Source organism: Pristis pectinata, chromosome 10 (genome assembly GCF_009764475.1).
Source record: "Pristis pectinata isolate sPriPec2 chromosome 10, sPriPec2.1.pri, whole genome shotgun sequence".
NCBI lineage: Eukaryota > Metazoa > Chordata > Chondrichthyes > Rhinopristiformes > Pristidae > Pristis > Pristis pectinata.
Window position 1 is genome coordinate 99,389,538 of NC_067414.1, and position 21,622 is coordinate 99,411,159.

Sequence of the window (21,622 nt, forward strand, 5' to 3'; positions counted from 1 at the left end):
TCCGTATCCCTCCATTCGCTGCCTGTTCATGTGTCTGTCTAAATACCCCTGAAACGTTGCCATTGTACCTGCCTCCACCACCTCCCCCGGCAGCCTGTTCCAGGCACCCACCGCTCTCTGTGGAAACAGAACTCGCCTCACAAAGCTCCTTCAGCCTTGCCCCTCTCACAAAGCTATGCCCTCTGGTATTTGGCCATGTTTGGCTCTGGGATAATATCTTTCTCCCTGTGGATGTGTCAAATACAGATCCTTCAGTTCCGGCAACACCCTCATTGATCTCTTCTGTACCCTCTCCAGCCTAATCACATCCTTCCTGTAGCTGGGCAACCAGAACTGTGCTTCCCTGACACCCCAGCTCCAGCCTGTGCCTCAGATGTTGAAGCTGGACGTATCTGACAGCTGTCAGTATCCCACTACCTGGCTGGGCACAGCGTCATCGCTGCCTTCCTGCTCAGAGGAAAAACTGTCGTCCTCTTCTTCAGAGTAATTATCGATGTCTGGGGATCGATCTGCAAGATAATGGACAAGGTATGTTTTAGAACGCAGCAATGAGTGAGGTAATTTTCTCCGCCTGCACCATCACACAATCCCTCGGTAAGACGTACATCCTGGCTGGAGCACATTATCATTGACATTGCTATACCTGCATACACCAGGGGGTGGCCGTCTCTCACAGTGAGCAACTGCTCGTTAACAAGGGTCCGCAGAGTTCTCCTGGCTCGTTGTCTTCACAGCAGAACTGGATGTGGGAGGGGCAGTACTGAGGGAGGGTCACTGTGGGAGGGTCAGTACTAAGGCAGCACACCACGGTGGGACAATCTACATTGAGCGAATTAGTCTCCGTATAGTGGGACTCTATTCTGCAGGTAAAGTTTAGCAGTTACTGTAGGAAGTTGCTTTTTATTCATCAGCCCTGATTTTCCTGGCTCATGCTCCATACACCTGAATCAGGGGAATCTTCAGCTGAACATTAGAAAGCAAAGGCATTCGGCACCCCCAATCCTGCCTGACCATTCCACGTGATGGTGGCTGATCGACCCCAGGCCTCACCTCCTCTGCTGTACCAGTTCCCCATAGCCCTCAATTCCCTGATCTTTCACCGATGTATCTCCTCCTGTGTTGGATAACCTCAGTGATCCAGCCTCCACAGTGCTTTGGGCAGAGAACTGCTGAGATTCACCACTCTGTGTGAGAAGTTCCCACACACCTGCGTTTTAAATGACCACCCCATGGCTGTCAGACTGTTGTATTGTCCAGCTGTGCTGGTGATGTATCTGAAGGCTGTGCTCCTGCAGAATGTGGTTTGTAACCAGGTCTGGTCAAGGGAGCTTTAAGAAAAGCAATCGATTCTGCAACCAGTCACTTACCTGAGGGTTTGGTCTTGGCTCCTGCATGTACACTGCCATCCTCGTAATCAATGGGCTGGCTGGAGAGGGAGTAGATGCTGATCTCAGCGACCCGCACTGACACATCTTTAATGTTGGAGTGGAGCCCGAGTACCTGGCCACCGTCGGTGGGATGCTGCAACACCTGCCGGTGAAAGCCAGGTCAGCCTGTGCATGGACTCACTGTCACACTGCAGAACACACAAGGTACCAGCAACACCATGGACACAGCGTTCCCAACACCCCCACACACCAGAGCGCCATCACCTCTGTAAGCAACGCACATCGGCCTGCGAGAGGGTAGTCTCTCTGAGACAAGTCGTTGGTGAGACCACAGCTGGAGTACTGTGGGCAGTTCTGGTCGCCCAGCTACAGGAAGGATGTCGTTAACCGGGAGAGGGCGCAGAGAAGATCCACAAAGATGTTCCCCGGACTGGAGGGCCTGAGTTATGAGGAGAGGCTGGGTAGGCTGGGGCTGTTTCCCCCAGAGCGAAGGAGGCTGAGGGGTGACCTTATAGAGGTTTATAAAATTATGAGAGGTGGGTGGGGGCGAGTATTCATTTTACTGAGTGTGAACTAGTGAGGTTTTCATTAAGAAGCTTGGGAACCACACAGCCAGGGTGTATTGTTTGAATCTTATAAACATTAAGAGTTCAGAGGGATATGGGATAAATCCAGGCAAATGGGACGAGCCCTGGAAGGCACCTCAGTCGGCATGGATGAGTTGGGCCGAAGGGCCTGTTTCTGTGCTGTATGACTCAATCAACTACTCCGGGGGATTTGGGAGTGCTTCCTGGGAAGCTGGAATCAGATGCCCAGCAGTGCTTGTAGGAAGGGAGAGTGGGAAGACCTGGCGCTCGGTGACCGGTACAGGTTATGTGGAGGCAACTCACAGAGTCATGGGCACCATTCAGCTCTCCGTGTCCCTGTCAGCTTTCTGCATGGGCAGCAAAGACAGTCCCAATCCGCTGGACTTTCTCAGTAGTCACAGAATCATACACCACAGAAACAGGCCCTTTGGCCCAACTCATCCATACCGACCTGTCTGAGCCTGTGTTTGGCCCATATCCCTCTAAGCCTTTCCTATCCATGTACCTGTCCAAATGTCTTTTAACTGTTGCAACCGTACCTTCCTCACCCAGTTCCCCTGCAATGCTTTTTCTGTCCGAAAGCCCCAGTTGAAACTACCTCTGTCACTCTGTTGGGCAGCACACTCCAGATTCCATGCTTCACCTTAAACCTGCCTCCTCTGATCCTCAACCCTTCCCCCACAAGGAACCACTCCTCTGCATCTACTGTGCCTTGAGCCACACTGTCTCTTCTCAACCTTCTCTGCTTTCAGTCGACAACCCCGGCTTCTCCTGCCTCTCCCCAGAACTCACGCCCCTCACCCCTGAAACCATTCGAATCAATACTTCCTGCACCATCTCCAGAGCCTTTGCATCCATGATTAAGATGTCCGTGAGGAGTTTGTATGTTCTCCCCGTGTCTGCGTGGGTCTCCTCCGGGTGCTCCGGTTTCCTCCCACATTCCAAAGACGTAGGGGTTAGGAAGTTGTGGGCATGCTATGTTGGGGCTGGAAGTGTGGTGACACTTGCGGGCTGCCCCCAGAACACTACGCAAAAGGTGCATTTCACTGTGTGTTTCAATGTACGTGTGACCAATAAAGAAATCTCATCTTATCTTAATGCTGATGTCTGTTGTTAGCTCCAATTAGAAATACCCAGCAGCGGAAACAGGCACCGTAGTGCTGTGGTTAGGTAACTGGACCGGTATTCACTTCAAATCTGTGAGTGAGCTGAGTAATTTGAAATTAAGTAATTGAATAAAATTTGAAATGAAGACCTACTCTTGGTAACGGTGACCATGAAATGACCAGGTGGTTAAGAAGACACACCCAGCTCTCCAATCTTCATGGTGGGTGGAAATCTGCTATCCTTCCTGGCTGGTTTGGGTACTGTGGCATGGCTGACTTCCTGCTCTGAGCTGTCATCCTTGTGTTCAACTCTTAACTGCCCCCTGACGTTGCCAGGCTGGTCAGTCAGGGCCGGCCAGTGAACGCTGCCCTTGCCAGCAACACCAACTTTCTCTGAACTAAAACACATCTGGATCTCTCTCACCCAAAAGGTGTTCAGAACACTGAGTGCCCACAATCTGACCTTTCCCCAGTAGCCTGGATTGGGGTGTATCCACTTTTTACAAAGACGATGATGTATGATTCTGTATGATTCTGTCACACTGCAGCCCCGATTCAATCCTCTGTTAGTGGGTTAGCTGATTTCGACCCAGCCAAGTGATAAGTTAGAGAGAGCTGCAGGAAAAGAAGACCTGCTGTGGACCCCACTGCTCCCTGGTACTGACTTCCAATTGAAGCTCATGCAGATAACTTTCACCTGCAGGAAGAGTTAGCACGCAGGAATTGGAGGTGTTTCACCCACTGCAGCTGTTTAATGAGATCATGGTTGATCTGCAATTCCTTGCAGTCTCCACCTTTGCCCTGAATCCCTTTACACCTCTCTTAGCCTCCGGTTTAAAGCTAACATCTGGCTCAGCATCAATGGCTGGGTACAGGACAGATAGAAAACTGGCACCGCCCTCTGTGTGTAGCACTGCCCCCGTCCCAGACCCTTCACCTGAAGAAACAGTTTCACTATCCGCCCACCTTATAGCAGGGCACAGACGGGGTGAATGCACACAGACTTTGTCCCAGGGAATCAAAAAACTAGAGGGCACAGGTTTAATGTGAGAGGGGAAAGATTTAAAAGGGACCTGAGGGGTAAGTTTTTCACACAGAGAGTGGTCCGTATATGGAACGAGCTGCCAGAGGAAGTGGTTGAGGCGGGTACAATAACAACATTTAAAAGATACTTTGGACAGGTACATGGATAGGAAAGGTTTAGAGGAATATGGGCCAAACGTGGAGAAATGGGACTAGCTTAGATGGGAATCTTGGTCAGCACGGACCAGTTGGGCCAAAGGGCCTGTTTCCGTGCTGTATTACCTTATGACCCTACCAGTTCTCCTCAATGTTCGAAAACCTCAATTCAATCTTTCCCAGACCTGCTAAATTCTAAGGAAATGAGCCCTGGTTTGCGTAATCTCATCTGGTAACTCACCCCTGAGATTCCAGGTACCATTGTGGTAAATCTGGGCTGCACTCTCTCCATGTCTAATACACCCTCATCTGTCCTATCCTTTTCAGGTCCGGGGTGGGCAACCTCACATTTCCTGCGTACGGGCAAAGAATTGGTATTGTTCCCAAGGGGAAGCAGGGAAAGCAGGCAGTAGACGGGTGCAAGGCCACGAAGCATGGGCGCGGGCTGTGCTGGTGCCGAGAGAAAGGACGACTCAGGAATCCGTGGCAGGTGGTGAGACGGTACCTCAGCCATATCGATTGAGCCCACTGCCAACGTCTTGTAGCCCAGGATGGTGCGGTTCTTGTACCTCTTCCTCCTCTGCAGCAGAATCTGGAGCTTGTTTGCATCCCTCTTCAGGAAGTGGGGGTACTGACCGTGGAGCACAGAGAAGAAGCTTTCAGTTGATCAGAGGCAGCATTATGACGCTCACTGGGCCTCAGCAGTTCAAGCAGCAGCTTACCTTCACCTGCACTCTTACAAATGCCAAGGGGAATAAACGTTTCCCCAAGTCTAGGGGTCTGGGAGGGTGCTGGCTGAGTTCCTGCAGCGACATTCAGAGACCAGGACTGATGATCCAGATCCCACTGAAATGAGGAACACACCCCACTGCAGCACAGCAGAGGGAAGACCCTTGTTATCCATGGTGGCCAAGTGGTGAAGGGCTAACAGCCAGACTTCTGCACCACCGATCCAGAGAAATAAGCTCAAATTCCACCATGGCAGCTGAGCAATTTAAATTCAAGTACTTCACCACAGTCAGTTAGAAGGGTGGAGATGTCCCAGCACTTCCGGGAGTTGAGTGAGCAGAGAGTAGCTGAACCCCAAGGTGTGGTGGTGCCAATATAATGGAAGTCCTTCTGTTAAACCACTGGACTGTTGTAAACACCTCGTGTCCTGTGGAGAAGGAACTCTATCACCTTACCTGGCCGGCCTGTGTGTGACCCGGACCCACAGTAATGAGGTTGATTCTGACTGAAACGGGCTAGCAAGTTCAGGACAGGCAATAAATGTCCACGTCCCGTCAGTGTTTCGTAAAAATAAAAGCAAAGGCAGAGTTTGTAGTCCTTCACTGACCTGCACCCCATAGTGTCGTGGAGTGCACTGGTCTGCTTCAGGTGAGTCCTTTGGCGGTGGGGTTTATCAAGGGGGACAGCAGGCAGCTATCTACTCTCAGCCATGGCACCTGCTCTGTGCCACTTCCCTGCCTCCCTCGCTGGCTGCTCTGAGACCAGATGGTGGGAGACATGCAAAAATGTCCCAAGGATGACCTTTCATCCCTGTGAGGAAGGACAGAGCCTCCAACTGGCACAGTCAGCACTGGGGCAAGGCTGACAACGGGACTGCCAATATGTAGCACCGCCACACCTTGGGATTCAGCTCTGCCCACCCAACTCCTGAAAGTATTGGTATTGGTACTGGTTTATTGTTGTCACTTGTACAGAGATACAGTGAAAAACTTGCCTTGTATACCGCTCATACAGGTCAATTCACTACACAGTGCATCGAAGTCGTACAGGGTAAAACAATAACAGAATACAGAGTAAAGTGTCACAGCTACAGGGAAGTGCATTGCAGGTAGACAATAAGGTGCAAGGTCATAATGAGGTAGATTGTGAGGTCAAGAGTCCATCTCATCGTATCAGGTCGATGCCATTCAATAGTCTAAGTCTTAGTGCTGGGAGATCTTCAGCCAATGCAGTTGTGAAAGTTGTTGGATGGGTAGGATTGGAGTATACTCGCTGCAGTTTAAAGGAACAATACATTCTACTGTTCCAACATATAAGTTAACAGAGGGGCTAACAATGCAGATGCTGAGAAGCGGTTTCCTCTGGCTGGGAAGGCGAGAACCAGAGGACAAACTCAGGATTTGCCATTTGAGACTAAATTAGCAGAAAGGCCTTTATGAGGAGACTAATGTTTGGAATCTCTTCTGCTGGGATTTGTGGATGTTCAGCCACTTATTTCAGCCTGAAATCGTTTAGCTTTTGGACAGGTGATTCAAGGGATGTGGGGATCAGGTGGGAAAGTGATAGCCAAGATCTCACTGAATGCTGAGTAATCTCAAAGAGCCAAATAGCTTCCTCCTGCTCCTGTATCTTGCATTTTCCAGTAACAGGTACAATAGTGAGGACTGGCTGGCTGTTTCACCACAGAAGGAGCATCACAGCTGAGTCAATCCTTTGCTCATCAGGTCTGGACCCCGGGAGATAATCTGGAGCCTCGCATGCTCTTGGGTTTGGTAGGTGACCTCAGCTGGTCGTCAAGCCTTCAGGGGACCTCCCCAGGCAACCACTACATGCCCTCTGGTTGGGAAATCCCCAGGCAGAACCCACTGAAACGAGGAACCCACCCACTGTGGCGCAGCAGAGGGAAGACCCTACTTGTCTGTGGTGATTCAGACGGCAGCGTTGTGGTTAAGGGCTAGCAGCCAGAGCTCTGCTCCATTGATCCAGAGAAGTACAAGTTCAAACTCTACCATGGCAACTGAGCAATTTAAATTCAAGCAATTAAATAAATCTGGAATTAAAAATTTAGTCTCAGTATTGGTGACGATGTAACTACTAGATGGTTGTAAAAGGAAATCTTCAGTCCTTATCTGGTCTAGCCTCTGTGTGGTCCAGACCCACTAATGTTGGAATTGGAGTTGGTTTATTATTGTCACTTGTACTGAGGTGCAGTGAAAAACTTGTCTTGCATACTGTTCATACAGATCAATTCATTACACAGTGAATTGAGGTAGTACAGGGTAAAAACAATAACAGAATACAGAGTAAAGTGTCACAGCTACAGGTAAGTGCATTGCAGGTAGACAATAAGGTGCAAGGTCATAACGAGGTAGATTGTAAGGTCAAGAGTACTAGGAAAATGTTCAATAGTCTTATAACAGCGGGATAGAAGCTGTCCTTGAGCCTGGTGGTACGTGCTGGGAGGGGGGAGAAGAGAGAATGTCTGGGGTGGGTGGGGTCTTTGATTATACTGGCTGCTTTACCTTAGTCGACTCTTAACTGCATCCTCTTTGGGGATGGATGATACATGTTGGCCTTGCCCACGTCCCATTGACAGACAGAAAAAAGGTTCACGTGCCAATGCAAATACACAGAAGTTGATAGACTTTCAGATATTAACCAATTCAGGGACTTGGGATCAGTGGCACTGAGGTGAAAAGTCAGCCGTGGTCTCACGGAAGGGTAGAGCAAGCACATGAGAACAAATGGTCTCCTCTACTTTTATACCACCGTACCCAGGAAAACAAGGTCTTCGAGTGGGAGACACCTCATTGCTTACTCTTACAGGAAAGAAAAGCACATAATATCGTCCGAAAATACAAGTGACAAACCATGAAGCAGGTACCTGCAAGGAAAAGGTGAGTGCTAATTCGGTCTCCATCAGCCCCCCCGGCGGGAGAAGATATTCGTTCGATCTTAGGATACGCTTCGAACCCTACAAGATACCAAAAGGAGAGAAACATCTCTGTCAGTTGGCATGCTGAGAAAATCAAACCTAAAACTTAACCATGTTTTCAGGAGAATGCCTACACATGGGGCAGTCTGGGGCCACAGAAACAATGATGACTCAATGCCCACGTCAGCAACAACCCCCTCCCCCCCCCCCCCCCCCCCATCTCCACCCAACATCTCTTGTTGATACTTTTAAAATTCCTGAACTCTTGGTTATTAATGAAATTGCCTAAGGGTCTAGTTCTTGTCTACGCTATTACAACCTATCTTGAAAATCTCCATTAGTTCACCTCTTAACTACTTTCATTGCAAGGAGACTGGCCCTAATTTTACAGTTTCTCCTCGTATCATGACCTCACTGATTCCTGGTAACACTTGTCTAAAACTTTTCTAAGGGATTCGCATGTTTCCTGGTGTCTGAAGTTGTTCACTACACTTCAGCTGAGGCTAGACCAGTGATCCATAAAGTTACACTCTGTTCCTCTGGAAGTGGCAAGTAGCTTGATATGGTGGTGAAGGATTGTCTTCATCGGTCGGGGCATACAATATAAAAGTTAGATTGCAATTTTGCAAAACACTGGAATATTATGTGCAGTTCTGGAAGGATGCGATTAGTGCTGGAAAGAGTGCAGAGGAGTTTTACCAGGATGTTGCTGGGATTGTTGGACTTTAGTTACGGGGAGAGGTTGGAGAGGCTGGGCTTGCTTTCCCTGGGCAAGGGAGGCAGTTCTGGTCACCTAACTATAGGAAGGATATCAGTAAGATTGAAAGAGTGCAGAGAAGATTTACTAGAATGTTGCTGGGTCTTCAGGAGTTGAGTTACAGGGAAAGATTGAACAGGTTAGGACTTTATTCTTTGGAGCGTAAAAGAATGAGGGGAGATTTGACAGAGGTTTACAAAATTATGAGGGGTATAGACAGAGTTAATGCGAGTAGGCTCCTTCCACCTAGATTAGGAGAGATAAGTACGAGAGGACATGGCTTTAGGGTGAAAGGGGAAAAGTTTAGGGGGAACATTAGGGGGAACTTCTTCACTCAGAGAGTGGTGGGAGTGTGGAACAGGCTGCCATCTGATGTAGTAAATGCGGGCTCACTCTTAAGTTTTAAGAATAAGTTGGATAGATACATGGATGGGAGAGGTCTGGAGGGTTATGGACTGGGTGCAGGTCAATGGGACTAGCGGAATAAAGTTTCGGCACAGACTAGAAGGGCTGAATGGCCTGTTTTTCTGTGCTGTAGTGTTCTATGGTTCTATGGGTGACTGACAGAGGTCAATAAAATAGCATAGATAGAACAGATAAAAACTTTGACTCATGGCAACAGAAACAAGAGGAAGGAGAGTTTAAGGTAAGGGGAAGTAGTTTTAAAGGGGAACCGAGAGGAAAGTTTTTTGTTGCACAGAGTGCAGTTGATACCTGGACCTCGGTGCGAGAGGAGGTGCTGGAATTGGATACGATTACTGTGTTTAAGAGGCATTTCGACAAACACTTAAATAGCCAAGGATAGAAGGATATGGACCTAATGAAGGCATACGGATTAGTGTGGATGGGCACAAAGGTCAGCATGGACGTGTTGGGCCGAAGGGCCTGTTTCTGTGCTGCATAACCCCATGACTCTTATTTATAAACCATTTGCTTTGCCCAAGTAACCTCATCGTTCTGCCTTGCCACCTTAAGGATCTGTGTGTATAGACACACCAGAATCAGAATTATTATCACTGACTTATGACATGAAATGTGTTGTTTCACGGCAGCAGTACAGGGCAAAGACATAAAATTACTATAAATTACAAAAATAAATAAATAGTGCACAAAAAAAGGAATAACGAGGTAGTGTTCATGGACCGTTCAGAAATTTGATGGCGGAGGGGAAGAAGCTGTTCCTGAATCATCAAGTGGATCTTCAGGCTCCTGTACCTCCTCCCCGATGGCAGTAATGAGAAGAGGCCATGTCCCAGGTGGTGAGGGTCCTTAATGATTAGATGCCGCCTTCTTGAGGCACTGCCTCTTGAAGATGTCCTCAATGGTGGGGAGGGTTGTGCCCGTGATGGATGCAACCAGTCAGAATGCTCTCCACTGTACATCTATAGAAATTTGTAAGTCACTGGTGACATACTGAATCTCCTCAAACTCCTAACAAAGTAGAGTCGCTGATGTGCCTTCTTCGTAATTGCATCAATGTGTTGGGCCCAGGATAGATCCTTCGAGATGTTGACGGCCAGGAACTTGAAGCACCAACACATACCTCAACAAAGTACACCCAAAATACAGTGACAATCTTTTTAAACTTTCTGTAAACTTTAATCCAGTGAGGGTGTGTAAGAATTAAAGACCAGATATAGGATCCTTTCTCTGTCCAGATATTGATAACATTAAACAAGCTTGCTTTGAGTGGTGGGTGCTTGGAATGTGCTGCCAGGGGTGGTGGAGGCCATTGATACATACGGGGCATGTGCTCCACCCTGCTTCCTACCGAGATACACTGAAACACTTAGTTCTCGGTACACGTGACAATAATAAACCAATACCAACACCATTTTATATAGCTCTATGATGTCACCTCTCAGCCTCCTTTGCTCCAGGAAAAACAGGTTTAGCCTTTCCAACCTCTCCTTATAATTAAAGTCCTCCAATGCAGGCAACATCCTTGTGAATCTATGTACGAGACATAGATAGGGTAGATAACCAGTGTTTGTTTCCCATGTTAGGTGTGTCTAAAACTAGAGGGCATAGGTTTAAGGTGAAAGGAAGGAGGTTTAAAGGGGATCTGAGGGATAAATATTTCACATAAAGAGTAGTTGGTATTTGAATGAGCAGCCAAGAGGTACTGGAAGCAAGAAGAGTAACAACATTTGAGAGACAGGTACTTGAATGAGCAAGAATTTGAGGGCTATGGAATTAACGCAGGCGTGTGTTATTATAGACAGGCAGGATGGTCAGTGTAGACGTGGTGAGCCAGAGGGTCTGTTTCTATACTGCACAACCCTACGTCTCTAATCCAGACAAATGTGAGCTGATGCACTTTGGGAGCACTGATGAGGCTCAGACATACACCGTGAATGGTAGGGTCTTGGGGAGTGTTGAGGAACAGAGGGACCTCGGAGTACAAGTCCATAGAAGTAGACAACATGGTTAGGAAGACACAGGATACTGGCCTTCCTTAGTTGGGGCACTGAATACAGAAGTAGGGAGGTGATGCTCCAACTTTACAAACCCTTGGTCAGACCACAGTTGGAGTACTGTGTGCAGTTCTGGGTCTGGTCACCAAGGTGCAGGAAGGATGTGATAGTGCTGGAGAGGGTGCAGAGGGGATTCCCCAGGATGTTGCCTGGGATGGAAGGTGTCAGTTATGAGGAGAGACTGGAGAAGCTGGGTCTGTTCTCCCAGGAGCAGAGGAGGTGAAGTGAGGGACATGACTGAGGTGTATGAATGAGGGGTACAGATAGGGGAGAGTGCAGGAAACCTTTCCCCACATCAGAGGTGGATAAAGCTAGAGCACATAGGTTTGGCGTGTGGAGGAAGAGATCCCGAGGGGAGCTGAGGGGGACCTTCTTCACCCGGAGAGCAGCAAGTACTTGGAACGCACTGCCTGAGAGAGGTGGAAGCTGGATCGCTGACAGCGTTTAAGAAGCGTCCGGATGAGTGCTTGAATTGTTTAGGCAGAGAGGGTCATGGACCAAGTGCTGGGCGATGTGGTTGGTGCAGCAGGGTGCCCACTGGTCGATGTGGATGTTGGCCCGTGTGGTCAGTTTCCGTGCTGTACAATTCTCTCATCTTTCCCATTTCTCTAGCTGCATTTGTAATGACACCATGATCTGTGTTAAGGTGCCAGTGCTGTCCCTCACTTTCCTCTTTTCCTTGCATAATGTAATTATCAAAGATTTATTTTAATATCCCTTGCAAGTGCCTTTTCAGAACCCTTTCGTAGCTGTTGGTACCTTTGTTGTTCCTCTCTCCCTCTCCCAGTTCCAAGCCCTGCAGTCTGTGTCATTTGTCGAGCAGAGCTCTTGGCCCTGCAGGGCAAACTCCTGTGCATCAGCATTTGATATAATGAGGCCAGTGGAGCTGCCATCTGCCACCCGGGGTTGGAAACTGCCAAAGGTTCGGAATTTCACCCAGCAATGCACTGCCCAACGCTGACTGTCAAATCCTGGCACACTGTTGGGAAATGGAATTGGGAATGATGGGGAATGAACAGCAACGAACAATCTGCTGGAGAAACTCAGCAGGTCAAACAGCATCTATGGGGGGGGGGGGGGGCAATGTTTTGGGTTGATACCCTCCATCGGGACAGAAATAGGAAATGAATAGTTGTGTTTCAGAACAGGACATTGTGTGAGTTTCTGGAATAAGAAGGTCCATTATTGGGGCTTCCATCTACTTTAGTTCTCTTGGTTGCAATCTTTCTTCAGTTCAAGGTGCACATGAAACTTTCAAGTTCTGGCAAAGGGTCTCTGACCTGAAACTTAAGTCTGTCTCTCTCTCCATAAATGCTGCCTGACCTGCTGAGTGTTCCCAACGGCTTCCGATTTACAGAATCTGCAGTGGTTTTGATTTACATTAAAGTCCTGGTTCAAAGTATCAAATGAGCACAGGAAGTCATTCTGAACTGATTTGCAGCAAGGTGGTATCAGATGCAGAGGGGAGGAACAGGAAGAGGCCATTCAGCCCATCTGCCCCATTCCATCACTCAGTCAGATCATAGCTGATCCATGTCAACACCGAGGAGGGCAGATTTCCTTCCCTGAAGGACACCACACAGAGTCATATAGTTATACAGCAAGGAAAGAGGCCCTTCAGCCCAACTCGTTCATGCCACCAAGGTAAGTCCCATTGCCTGCATTTGGCCCATATTCCTATCAATGAACCCACCCAAATCTCTTTTAAACGTTGTAATTGTACCTGCCTCTACCACTTCCTCAGGCAGCTTGTTCCACAAACCCCCCCCCCCCCCCCAACACTCTGTGTGAAAAGGTTGCCTCTCAGGTCCTCTCACCTTAAACCTGTGCCCTCTAGTTTTAGGCTCCCCTAACCCCGGAAAAAGACAAAGTCAACATGGATTTATGAAAGGCAAATTGTGTTTGACAAACCTACCAGACCATGTACGCCCCACATGATTTTATAAACCTCTTTAAGGTCACCTGTCAGCCTCCTACATTGCAGCGAGAACAGACCCAGCCTGGCCATCTCATTGCAACTAACTGATGACATTCTGGTCATTTCATGGTGACAATCATTGACACTATTTAATTAACTGAATTTAAATTCTGCAGCTGCTTCGCTGGGTCTTGAATTCATGTTTCTGGATTAATTGTCCAGGCTACAGGATGTCATTATGCCTCTGTACCATTTTTAAAAGGAGGGACAGAGAAAACAGGTATCTAGAGATTGGTAGGTTGTTAGTTTAACAAGAGGAGTATGGAAGTGTACTAGAAAGGATGTGATAACGGGACACAAGATTAGACAGAGTCAACATGGATTTATGAAAGGCAAATCATACTTAACAAACCTACTTGTCTGAGGATGTAACTGGTAGATTAGATAAGGGGCAACCACAGGATGTGGTGTATTTGGGCTTTCAGATGGCCTTTGATAAGGTCCCACATTGAAGGTTAGTGTAGAGAATTAAAGCACACGGAATTGAGGGTGAAACACTGGCATGCACTGATTGACAGAAACCAGAGAGTGGGAATAAATGGGACTTTTGCCAGGTGGCAGGTAGTGACGAGGATCACTGCTTGGGTCTCAGCTATTCACAGTGTACCTGGAGGAATGGAATGGAATATTTTTATGCTTAATGATGATGTGAATCTGGGTGGGATTGTGAGTTGTGAGGAAGATGCATCAAGGCCTCAAGACAGTTGAGAAAAGTTGAGTCAATGAGCAAAAGCACATGAAGCTAGTCATACAGCATGGAAACAGGCCCTTCAGCCCAACTGGTCTGTGCCGACCATGATTCCCATCCAAGCTGGTCCCATTTGCCTGTGTTTGGCCCATATCCCTCTAAACCTTTCCTATCTGTGTACCTGTCCAACTAAATTTTAAATGTTGTCATTGTACCTGCCTCAACCACTTCCTCTGGCAGCTCATTCCATGTACTCACCATCCTCTGGGGGAAAAAGTTGCCCTTCAGCTTCCTATTAAATCTCTCCTGTCTCACCTTAAACCTATGCCCATGATACCCCAACCCTGGAGAAAAGACTGTGCACACTCACCCTATGTCCCTCATTATTTTATACACCTCTACAAGGTCACCTCTCAGTCTCCTACGCTCCACTGAAAAAAAGTCCCATCCTGCTCAACCTCTCTCAGTCCCTCAAGTCCCAGCAACATCCTCATAATGGTGTCTTTCCTACAGCAGAGTGACCAACACTGAACAGTTATCCACTTCTATAGGAAAAGCAGAACGGCAAAGTAGTAGGTCAACGGTGAAATGTTGGAAAACGTTGTTGCACAGTGGTCCTTGTACACCAGTCACTGAAAGCTGACATGTAGCTACAGCAGGCAGCTAAGAAGGCAAATGATATGTTGGTTTTTACTGCAGAAGGGTTTGAGTACAGGAGCAAGGAAGTCTTGCTGCAACTATACAGGGCACTGGGTGAGACCATACCTCCAATACTGTGGCACAAGAGGTTCTGCAGATGCTGGTATCTGGAGCAACACACACACAGTGCTGGAGGGACTCAGCAGGTCAGGCAGCATCCATGGAGGGAAATAAACAGTCGACGTTTTGGGCCGAGTCCTGATGAAGGGTCTCGGCCTGAAACGTCGACCGTTTATTTCCCTCTATGGATGCTGCCTGACCTGCTGAGTCCCTCCAGCACTTTCTGTGTATTGCTCGAATACTGTGTGCAGTTTTAATCTCCTGACCTAAGAAAGGAGAGGAAGTGCAGCAAGGACCTACCGGACTGACTCCTGGGATGGTGGGACTGTTGTCTGTGGAGAGATTGGGTCAACTAGACCTGTGTACACTGGAGATTTGATGAATGAGAGGGGATCTCATTGAACTGTACAGAACTCTGACACGTCTCACCAGGCTGAATGCAGGGAGGATGCTTCCCCTAGCTGCTGGGTCCAGAATGAAGATGGCAGTGTAAGGACACAGGGTAAGACATAAAGGACTGAGATGGGAGAAACCCATTCAGTGGTGAACTGCAGAATTCCCTATCACAGAAGGCAGTGGAGGCTGCTACTAAAATGTTACCCGAAGAGGACATATGGGGAGAGATTGAGAGTATGGTATTTAGAGGATCAGGTATCATCAGACGGTGCGGATAGTATCTGAGGGCTGAATGGTCCCGTTTCTGTTTATTCGTACCCAACAGGAGGCAGAAGGCAGGAGCCAGGAGGATAGTCAACCAAAGGCAGTAACATGGCAGTAAGCAGTGGGGAGGGGGAGGTTAAGATGATAGCCATGCAGGTACGGAACCAATGACGGCTAAGGCTTTATATGGGGTTGGTAAGACCACATTTGGAATATTGTTAGCAATTTTGGGCCCGTATCTAAGGAAGGATGTGCTGGCCCTGGAGAGGGTCCAGAGGAGGTTCACAAGGATGATCCTGGGAACGAAAGGTTTAACATATGAGGAGCGTCTGATGTCCCTGGGCCTGTACTCGATGGAGTTCAGAAGGATGAGGGGGGGGATCTCATTGAAACCTGCCACATCCTGAAAGGCCTGGATAGAGCGGATGTGGAGAGGATGTTTCCATCAGGAGGAGAGTCCAGGATCCAAGGGCACAGCCTCAGAATAAAGGGACGTCCCTTTAGAACTGAGATGAGGAGGAATTTCTTCAGCCAGAGGGTGGTGAATCTGTGGAATTCATTGCCACAGAGGGCTGTGGATGCCAAGCATCCATTGTATTTAAGGCAAAGATTGATGGGTTCTTGATTGGGAAGGGGGTTAAGGGTTTCGGGAAGAAGGTGGGAGAATGGGGTTAAAAAAAAATCAGCCATGATTGACTGGGGGAGCAGACTTGATGGGCCGAATGGCCTAATTCTGCTCCAATATCTTATGGTCTTATAGGGCTGAGGGTGCACGGCAACCAATGACGGAAGAGACGATGAAGGACATCATTTGGATGGACAACCACTGAGAGGTCCAAGGGTCCGGGGCACCATTCAGATCGACACCCAATGTCAGAACCAGTCAAAAGCAGCAACCCACATGGCTATGGACTGATAAGTGGGATGGGATTAATGAAAAAAAGATCCCTGTTGGGCTGGCATGGACACAATGGGCTGAATAGCCTCCGTTCTATGCTGTACATTTTTTCTGGATCCACGATCTGCCCTGCTGGCTGAAAGGATCTGTGGACACACTCTGAGATTGCTTGTCTCAGTATTTCCCTGTGGATTGAGCACCCCCTTGCCCTCCTGTTTGCCCTCCCCATTGCCTCACATTCTCCAGATTAAACTCCACTTGGTGCCCTGCAGTCCACACCCCAGAATTTGATTTCCAGAACTGTCACTGCACCTCACTTCCAACACCAGTAATAACCCTGCCCAGAGCCGGGGTAAAACCTCAAAAGCAAACATATACCAGCAGCATACAGCAAAACCAAACGTGCTAGTCGTGTTTAAAAGACTGCACAGCTACTGTGAAGAGAGGAGGAGGTGATGTGTCAGGTCGATGCGACGGCCAGCCATTAGAATTTGGGAAAAGCCCACATGGATAGGGCAGGGGAGCAGGATTAGCTGAATTGCTTGAGCCAGTATGGGTTTGATAGGCTGAATGGCCTTCTTCATACTGTGACCATCTTGCAATTCTGTCACTGCACCTGCAGCCACTGGTCAACTTATGGGATCCACGTGGCAGGCAGTGAGCTGTACGGGGATGGACTGAGCTTCCAGGCTTTAATTAACAATAGGTCTAATGATAACATCTCGGCTAATGAAAGAGTTTGAAACAGCTCCCAGCCTCCCCTGAGTGAATTCTATCAGTCTGCTAAAGCAGAGAAAGACATTTACAGCACATGGAAAGGCAAATTAGCCCAAAGACTCTTTTATCATATTTATTACAACACAGGAAGAGGCCATTACACCCATCAGTTCCATGCTGGACCCTAATGGATCAATCCCATCAGTCCCACATTCCCCATCTGCTTACTTCCCGCTACTCCTGCAATTTACTCCCTCCTTCTCCCCCCCCCCCACATGCCCGCCATCTCCCCTTCATTCTTTTCCCATTAACCTACAATAGGCACAAATTACAGTGGCCAATTAATCAACCAGCACGTCCTTGGGATGTGGGAGGAAACCCGAGCACCCGCGGGAACGTGCAAACTCCACCCAGACAGCAGAGGTGAGGGCTGAACTGGGTTGCTGGAGGTGTGAGGAAGCAGCACTAACTCCGGGAGGAGCTCACTGCTCAAGTAATCTGAAAGAATCTTGCAAGAAACACGCACGCTGCCCATAAGCACGTCCCTTCCTCTGTTTCACACCTGGGTGATCTGCCCGTGCTTCTGTTACACAGAATGAGTGAGGTCTCAACACACAACAAAGGATCAGTTGACAAGATGGCCAGACAATGGCAGATGAAATTTTATCCCGATCAATGTGTGAGGTGATGTACTTTGGGAGAACATATTAGAGTAGGACATACACAATGAATGATAGGGCCCAAGGGAGAATTGAGGAATTGAGTGTACAAGTTTACAGGTTTATTATTGTCACTTGTACCAAGATACAGTGAAAAACTTGTCTTGCATACCGTTCGTACAGATCAATTCATTACACAGTGCATTGAGGTAGTACAGAGTAAAAACAATAACAGAATACAGTGTCACAGCTACAGGGAAGTGCATTGCTCTCTGAAGGTGGCAGCACAGGTAGATAAGGTGGTGAAGAAGGCACTTGCCTTCACGGGACAGGGCATTTAGTACAAGAGTTGGGATAGCATGCTACAACTGTACAAGGCATTGGTGAGACCACCCTTGGAACAGTTCTGGTCGCCCAACAAAAGGAAGGGTGTGGTTAAGCTGGAGAGGGTGCAGTGAAGTTCCACAAGGATGTTGCTGGGACTGGAGGGCTTGGGTTAGAAGAACAGACCAGATACATAGAACAGTACAGCACAGGAACAGGCCCTTCAGCCGACACTGTGAATGGGAATGTTTTCCCTGGATTGACGGAGGCTGAGGGGTGACCTCATGGAGGTTTATTCAGTCATGAGGGACGACCTTATATAGAGGTTTGTTATGTCATGAGGGGCTTTATAAGGTGGATGGCCATAGTCTTTTTCCCAGGGTAGGGGAGTCTAAAACTAGAGGGCACAGGTTTAAGGTGAGAGGGGAAAGATTTAAAGGGGACCTGAGGGGCAACTTTTTCACACAGAGGGTGGTGGGGATTTGGAACGAGCTGCCAGAGGAAGTGGTAGGGGCAGGTACAATTACAAAGTTTAAAAAACATTTGCACAGGTAGATGGATAGGAAACATTTATAGGGATATGGGCCAAATGCAGGCAGATGGGACTGGCTCAGGAAGGCACCTTGGTCACCATGGATGAGTTGGGCCAAAGGGTCTGTTTCCATGCTATATAACTCTATGACTCTATCCAGGGTGTTTGCCTTCATTCGCTGGGGCACAGAGCATAAGAACAGGGAGGTCTTGGTACAAGTTTATGCAACATTAGTTAGACCACAGCTGGAGTACTGTGTGCAGTTCTGGTCACCACACGACAATAGGATGTGATTGCACTGGAGAGGGTGCAGAGGAGGTTCACTGGGATGTTGCCTGGGATGGAGCAGTTCAGTTATGAGGAGAGACTGGAGGGTCTGGGTTTTGTTTTTCAGAGCAGAGGAGGATGATTGAGGTGTACAAAATTATGAGGGGCATACATAGGGTAGATAATAGGAACATTTTCCCCCATAACAGAGGTATCTAAATCTCGAAAGCATAGGTTTAGGCTAAGGGGTTGGAGGGTAAGAGGGGATCTGAAGAACCTCTTCACACAAGATCACAAGACAAGGGAACAGAAGCAGGCCATTCGGCCCATCGAGTCTGCTCCAAGGAAAAGGGAAAAAAGAAATGAGTAATGGGGAATGGGGGAGGAAAAAAACCTATTCTAATCCCAATTTCCGGCCTTATCCCCATATCCCTTGATATCCTGACTATTTAGATATCTATCTATCTCATCCTTGAACGCCCCCACTGATCTGGCCTCCACTGCTGTACGTGGCAAGGTGTTCCACAAATTCACCACCCTCTGGCTAAAGAAATTTCTCCTCATCTCTGTTTTGAAACTGTACCCTCTAATTCTAAGATTGTGCCCTCTGGTCCTGGACTCACCCACCAAGGGAAACAACCTAGCCACATCTACTCTGTCCTTTCCTATCAACATTTTAAATATCGCTATGAGGTCCCCTCTCATTCTTCTGTACTCCAGTGAGTACAGTCCAAGAGCCGACAAACGCTCATCATATGTAAGCCCTTTTATTCCTGGAATCATCCTCGTAAATCTCCTCTGAACCCTTTCCAACGTCAGCACATCCTTCCTAAGATGTGGGGCCCAAAACCGCGCACAATATTCCAAATGAGGCCTCACTAGTGCCCCGTAGAGCCTCATCAACACTTCCTTACTTTTATACACTATACCTCTCGAAATAAATGCCAACATAGCATTCGCTTTCTTTACCACCGATCCGACCTGGTGGTTAACCTTTAAGGTATCCTGCACGAGTACCCCCAAGTCCCTTTGTACTTCCGTACTTTGAATTTTCTCTCCTTCTAGATAATATTCTGCCCACTTATTTCTGCTTCCAAAGTGTACAACTGCACATTTCTCAACATTGAATCTCATCTGCCATTTCTTTGCCCATTCTCCTAAACTATCTAGGTCCCTCTGCAACCTTCCTATCTCCTCAATACTCCCTACTCCTCCACCTATCTTGGTGTCATCCGCAAACTTAGCCACGAAACCATTTATTCCATTATCCAAATTGTTAATGTACAAGGTAAAAAGGAGCGGTCCCAACACCGACCACTGCGGCACACCACTAGTAACCGGTAACCAACCAGAACGAGATCCTTTTATTCCCACCCTTTGCTTCCTGCCAACCAGCCAATGCTCCACCCATTCTGTTATCCTACCCGTAATTCCTTGACCTCTCACCTTATTAATCAGTCTCATGTGAGGCACCTTGTCGAAGGCCTTTTGAAAGTCTAAATACACAACATCTACCGCCTCTCCCTTATCCACCCTACCTGTGATTTCTTCAAAAAACTCCAATAGGTTGGTCAGGCAGGATCTTCCCTTCACAAAACCATGTTGGCTAGGACCTATCTTGCCTTGCACTTCTAGGTATTCCGTAACCCCATCCTTGAGGATAGATTCCAATAATTTTCCCACCACTGACGTCAGACTAATAGGTCTGTAATTTCCTTTATGCTGCCTCCCACCTTCCTTATACAATGGAACTACATTTGCGACCCTCCAGTCCTCCAGAACCATGCCGGAATCTATCGATTCCTGGAAAATTATCACCAATGCCTCCGCTATCTCTAAAGCCACCTCCTTCAGAACCCGGGGATGCACCTCATCCGGTCCGGGAGACTTATCAGTCTTTAGCCCATTTAGTTTTCCTAGCACCTTCTCCCTAGTAACCTTAACTGAACTCAGTTCCATTTCGTGAGACTCCTGACTAACCGGCACATTGCTGATGTCCTCCACGGTGAAGACCGATGCAAAATATTTATTCAATTCCTCTGCCATCTCTCTATCGTCCATTACAATATCTCCTGCACCGTTATCAATTGGTCCTATATCAACCTGTGTCTCTCTTTTACTCCTTATGTATTTAAAAAAACTTCTAACAGAGGTGCTTAGAATGTGAAACACACTGCCTGAGAGGTTGATGAGGTAGTATCACCAAGGCAGGGCTGGTAAATGGGATGTGCAGAGGGTACTTGATGAATAGCGTGGACATGGTGGGCTGAAGGGCCTGTTTCTGTGCTGTACAGCACTGTGACTACCCAACTCTAGCCAACTATGTATCCCAGACCCACTCTTCTCCTTGTCTCTTTAAATTCAGTCTGCTCTCGGACCTCCAGCAGCTGATGAACAGAAATATCCTCCATTTAACTGCTTGGAAGACTGAAGCCAATGACTTCATTCCCTGCCAGAACTCAGTTCCCCAGCCACCAGCTCCATTTCTCTCCCTGCCAACCGTCTGAAACTGAAGCAAACTATTTGTTGTGTTGTATTTGTCCCTTCTATCAGGACCATGTTTCCACCCTATCACCATCTGTTCCCACCTCCCTGACATGCCCAACTCCATTCCTACTGCAGAAATCCTCACCCAAGCTTTTGTTCCCTCTCGAGGTTTAGTCTGACGGAGTCCGAGACTCCTTCTATAAACCCTGCCATCACTGCTGCTGCTTTAGCCCACACAACAACCCTGGCCAGACTGAACACCACCAGCTCATAGTAAAGCAACGCCTCAATTTTAAAATTTTCATAAACAAAAACAGAAAATGCTGGAAACACTCAGGTCAGGCAGCGTCTGTGGAGAGAGAAGCAAACTGTTGAATGTTTCCAGCATTTTCTATTTTTATTTCAGATTTCCAGCATCTGCAGTTTTTGGTTTTGGTTTAAATTCTCGTCTCCCTTCTCAGATTTCTATCCTGCCTTGCCCTCTCTCATGTCTGT

At 47.8% G+C, this 21,622-nt stretch overlaps 1 protein-coding gene across 4 annotated transcripts in view; it reads right to left on the bottom strand.

The window, feature by feature from the left end:
* LOC127574797 (phosphofurin acidic cluster sorting protein 1-like) overlaps positions 1-21,622 on the bottom strand; it is a 186,382-nt gene that overhangs the window by 41,419 nt on the left and 123,341 nt on the right. For all 4 annotated transcript variants that reach the window (XM_052024152.1, XM_052024154.1, XM_052024155.1 and 1 more), the window contains 4 exons: positions 7,874-7,963; positions 4,766-4,891; positions 1,368-1,530; positions 418-509 (listed from right to left, as the gene is read on the bottom strand). In XM_052024152.1, the coding sequence (XP_051880112.1) occupies positions 418-509; positions 1,368-1,530; positions 4,766-4,891; positions 7,874-7,963 (471 nt within the window). The remainder of the gene's footprint in view (positions 1-417; positions 510-1,367; positions 1,531-4,765; positions 4,892-7,873; positions 7,964-21,622) is intronic.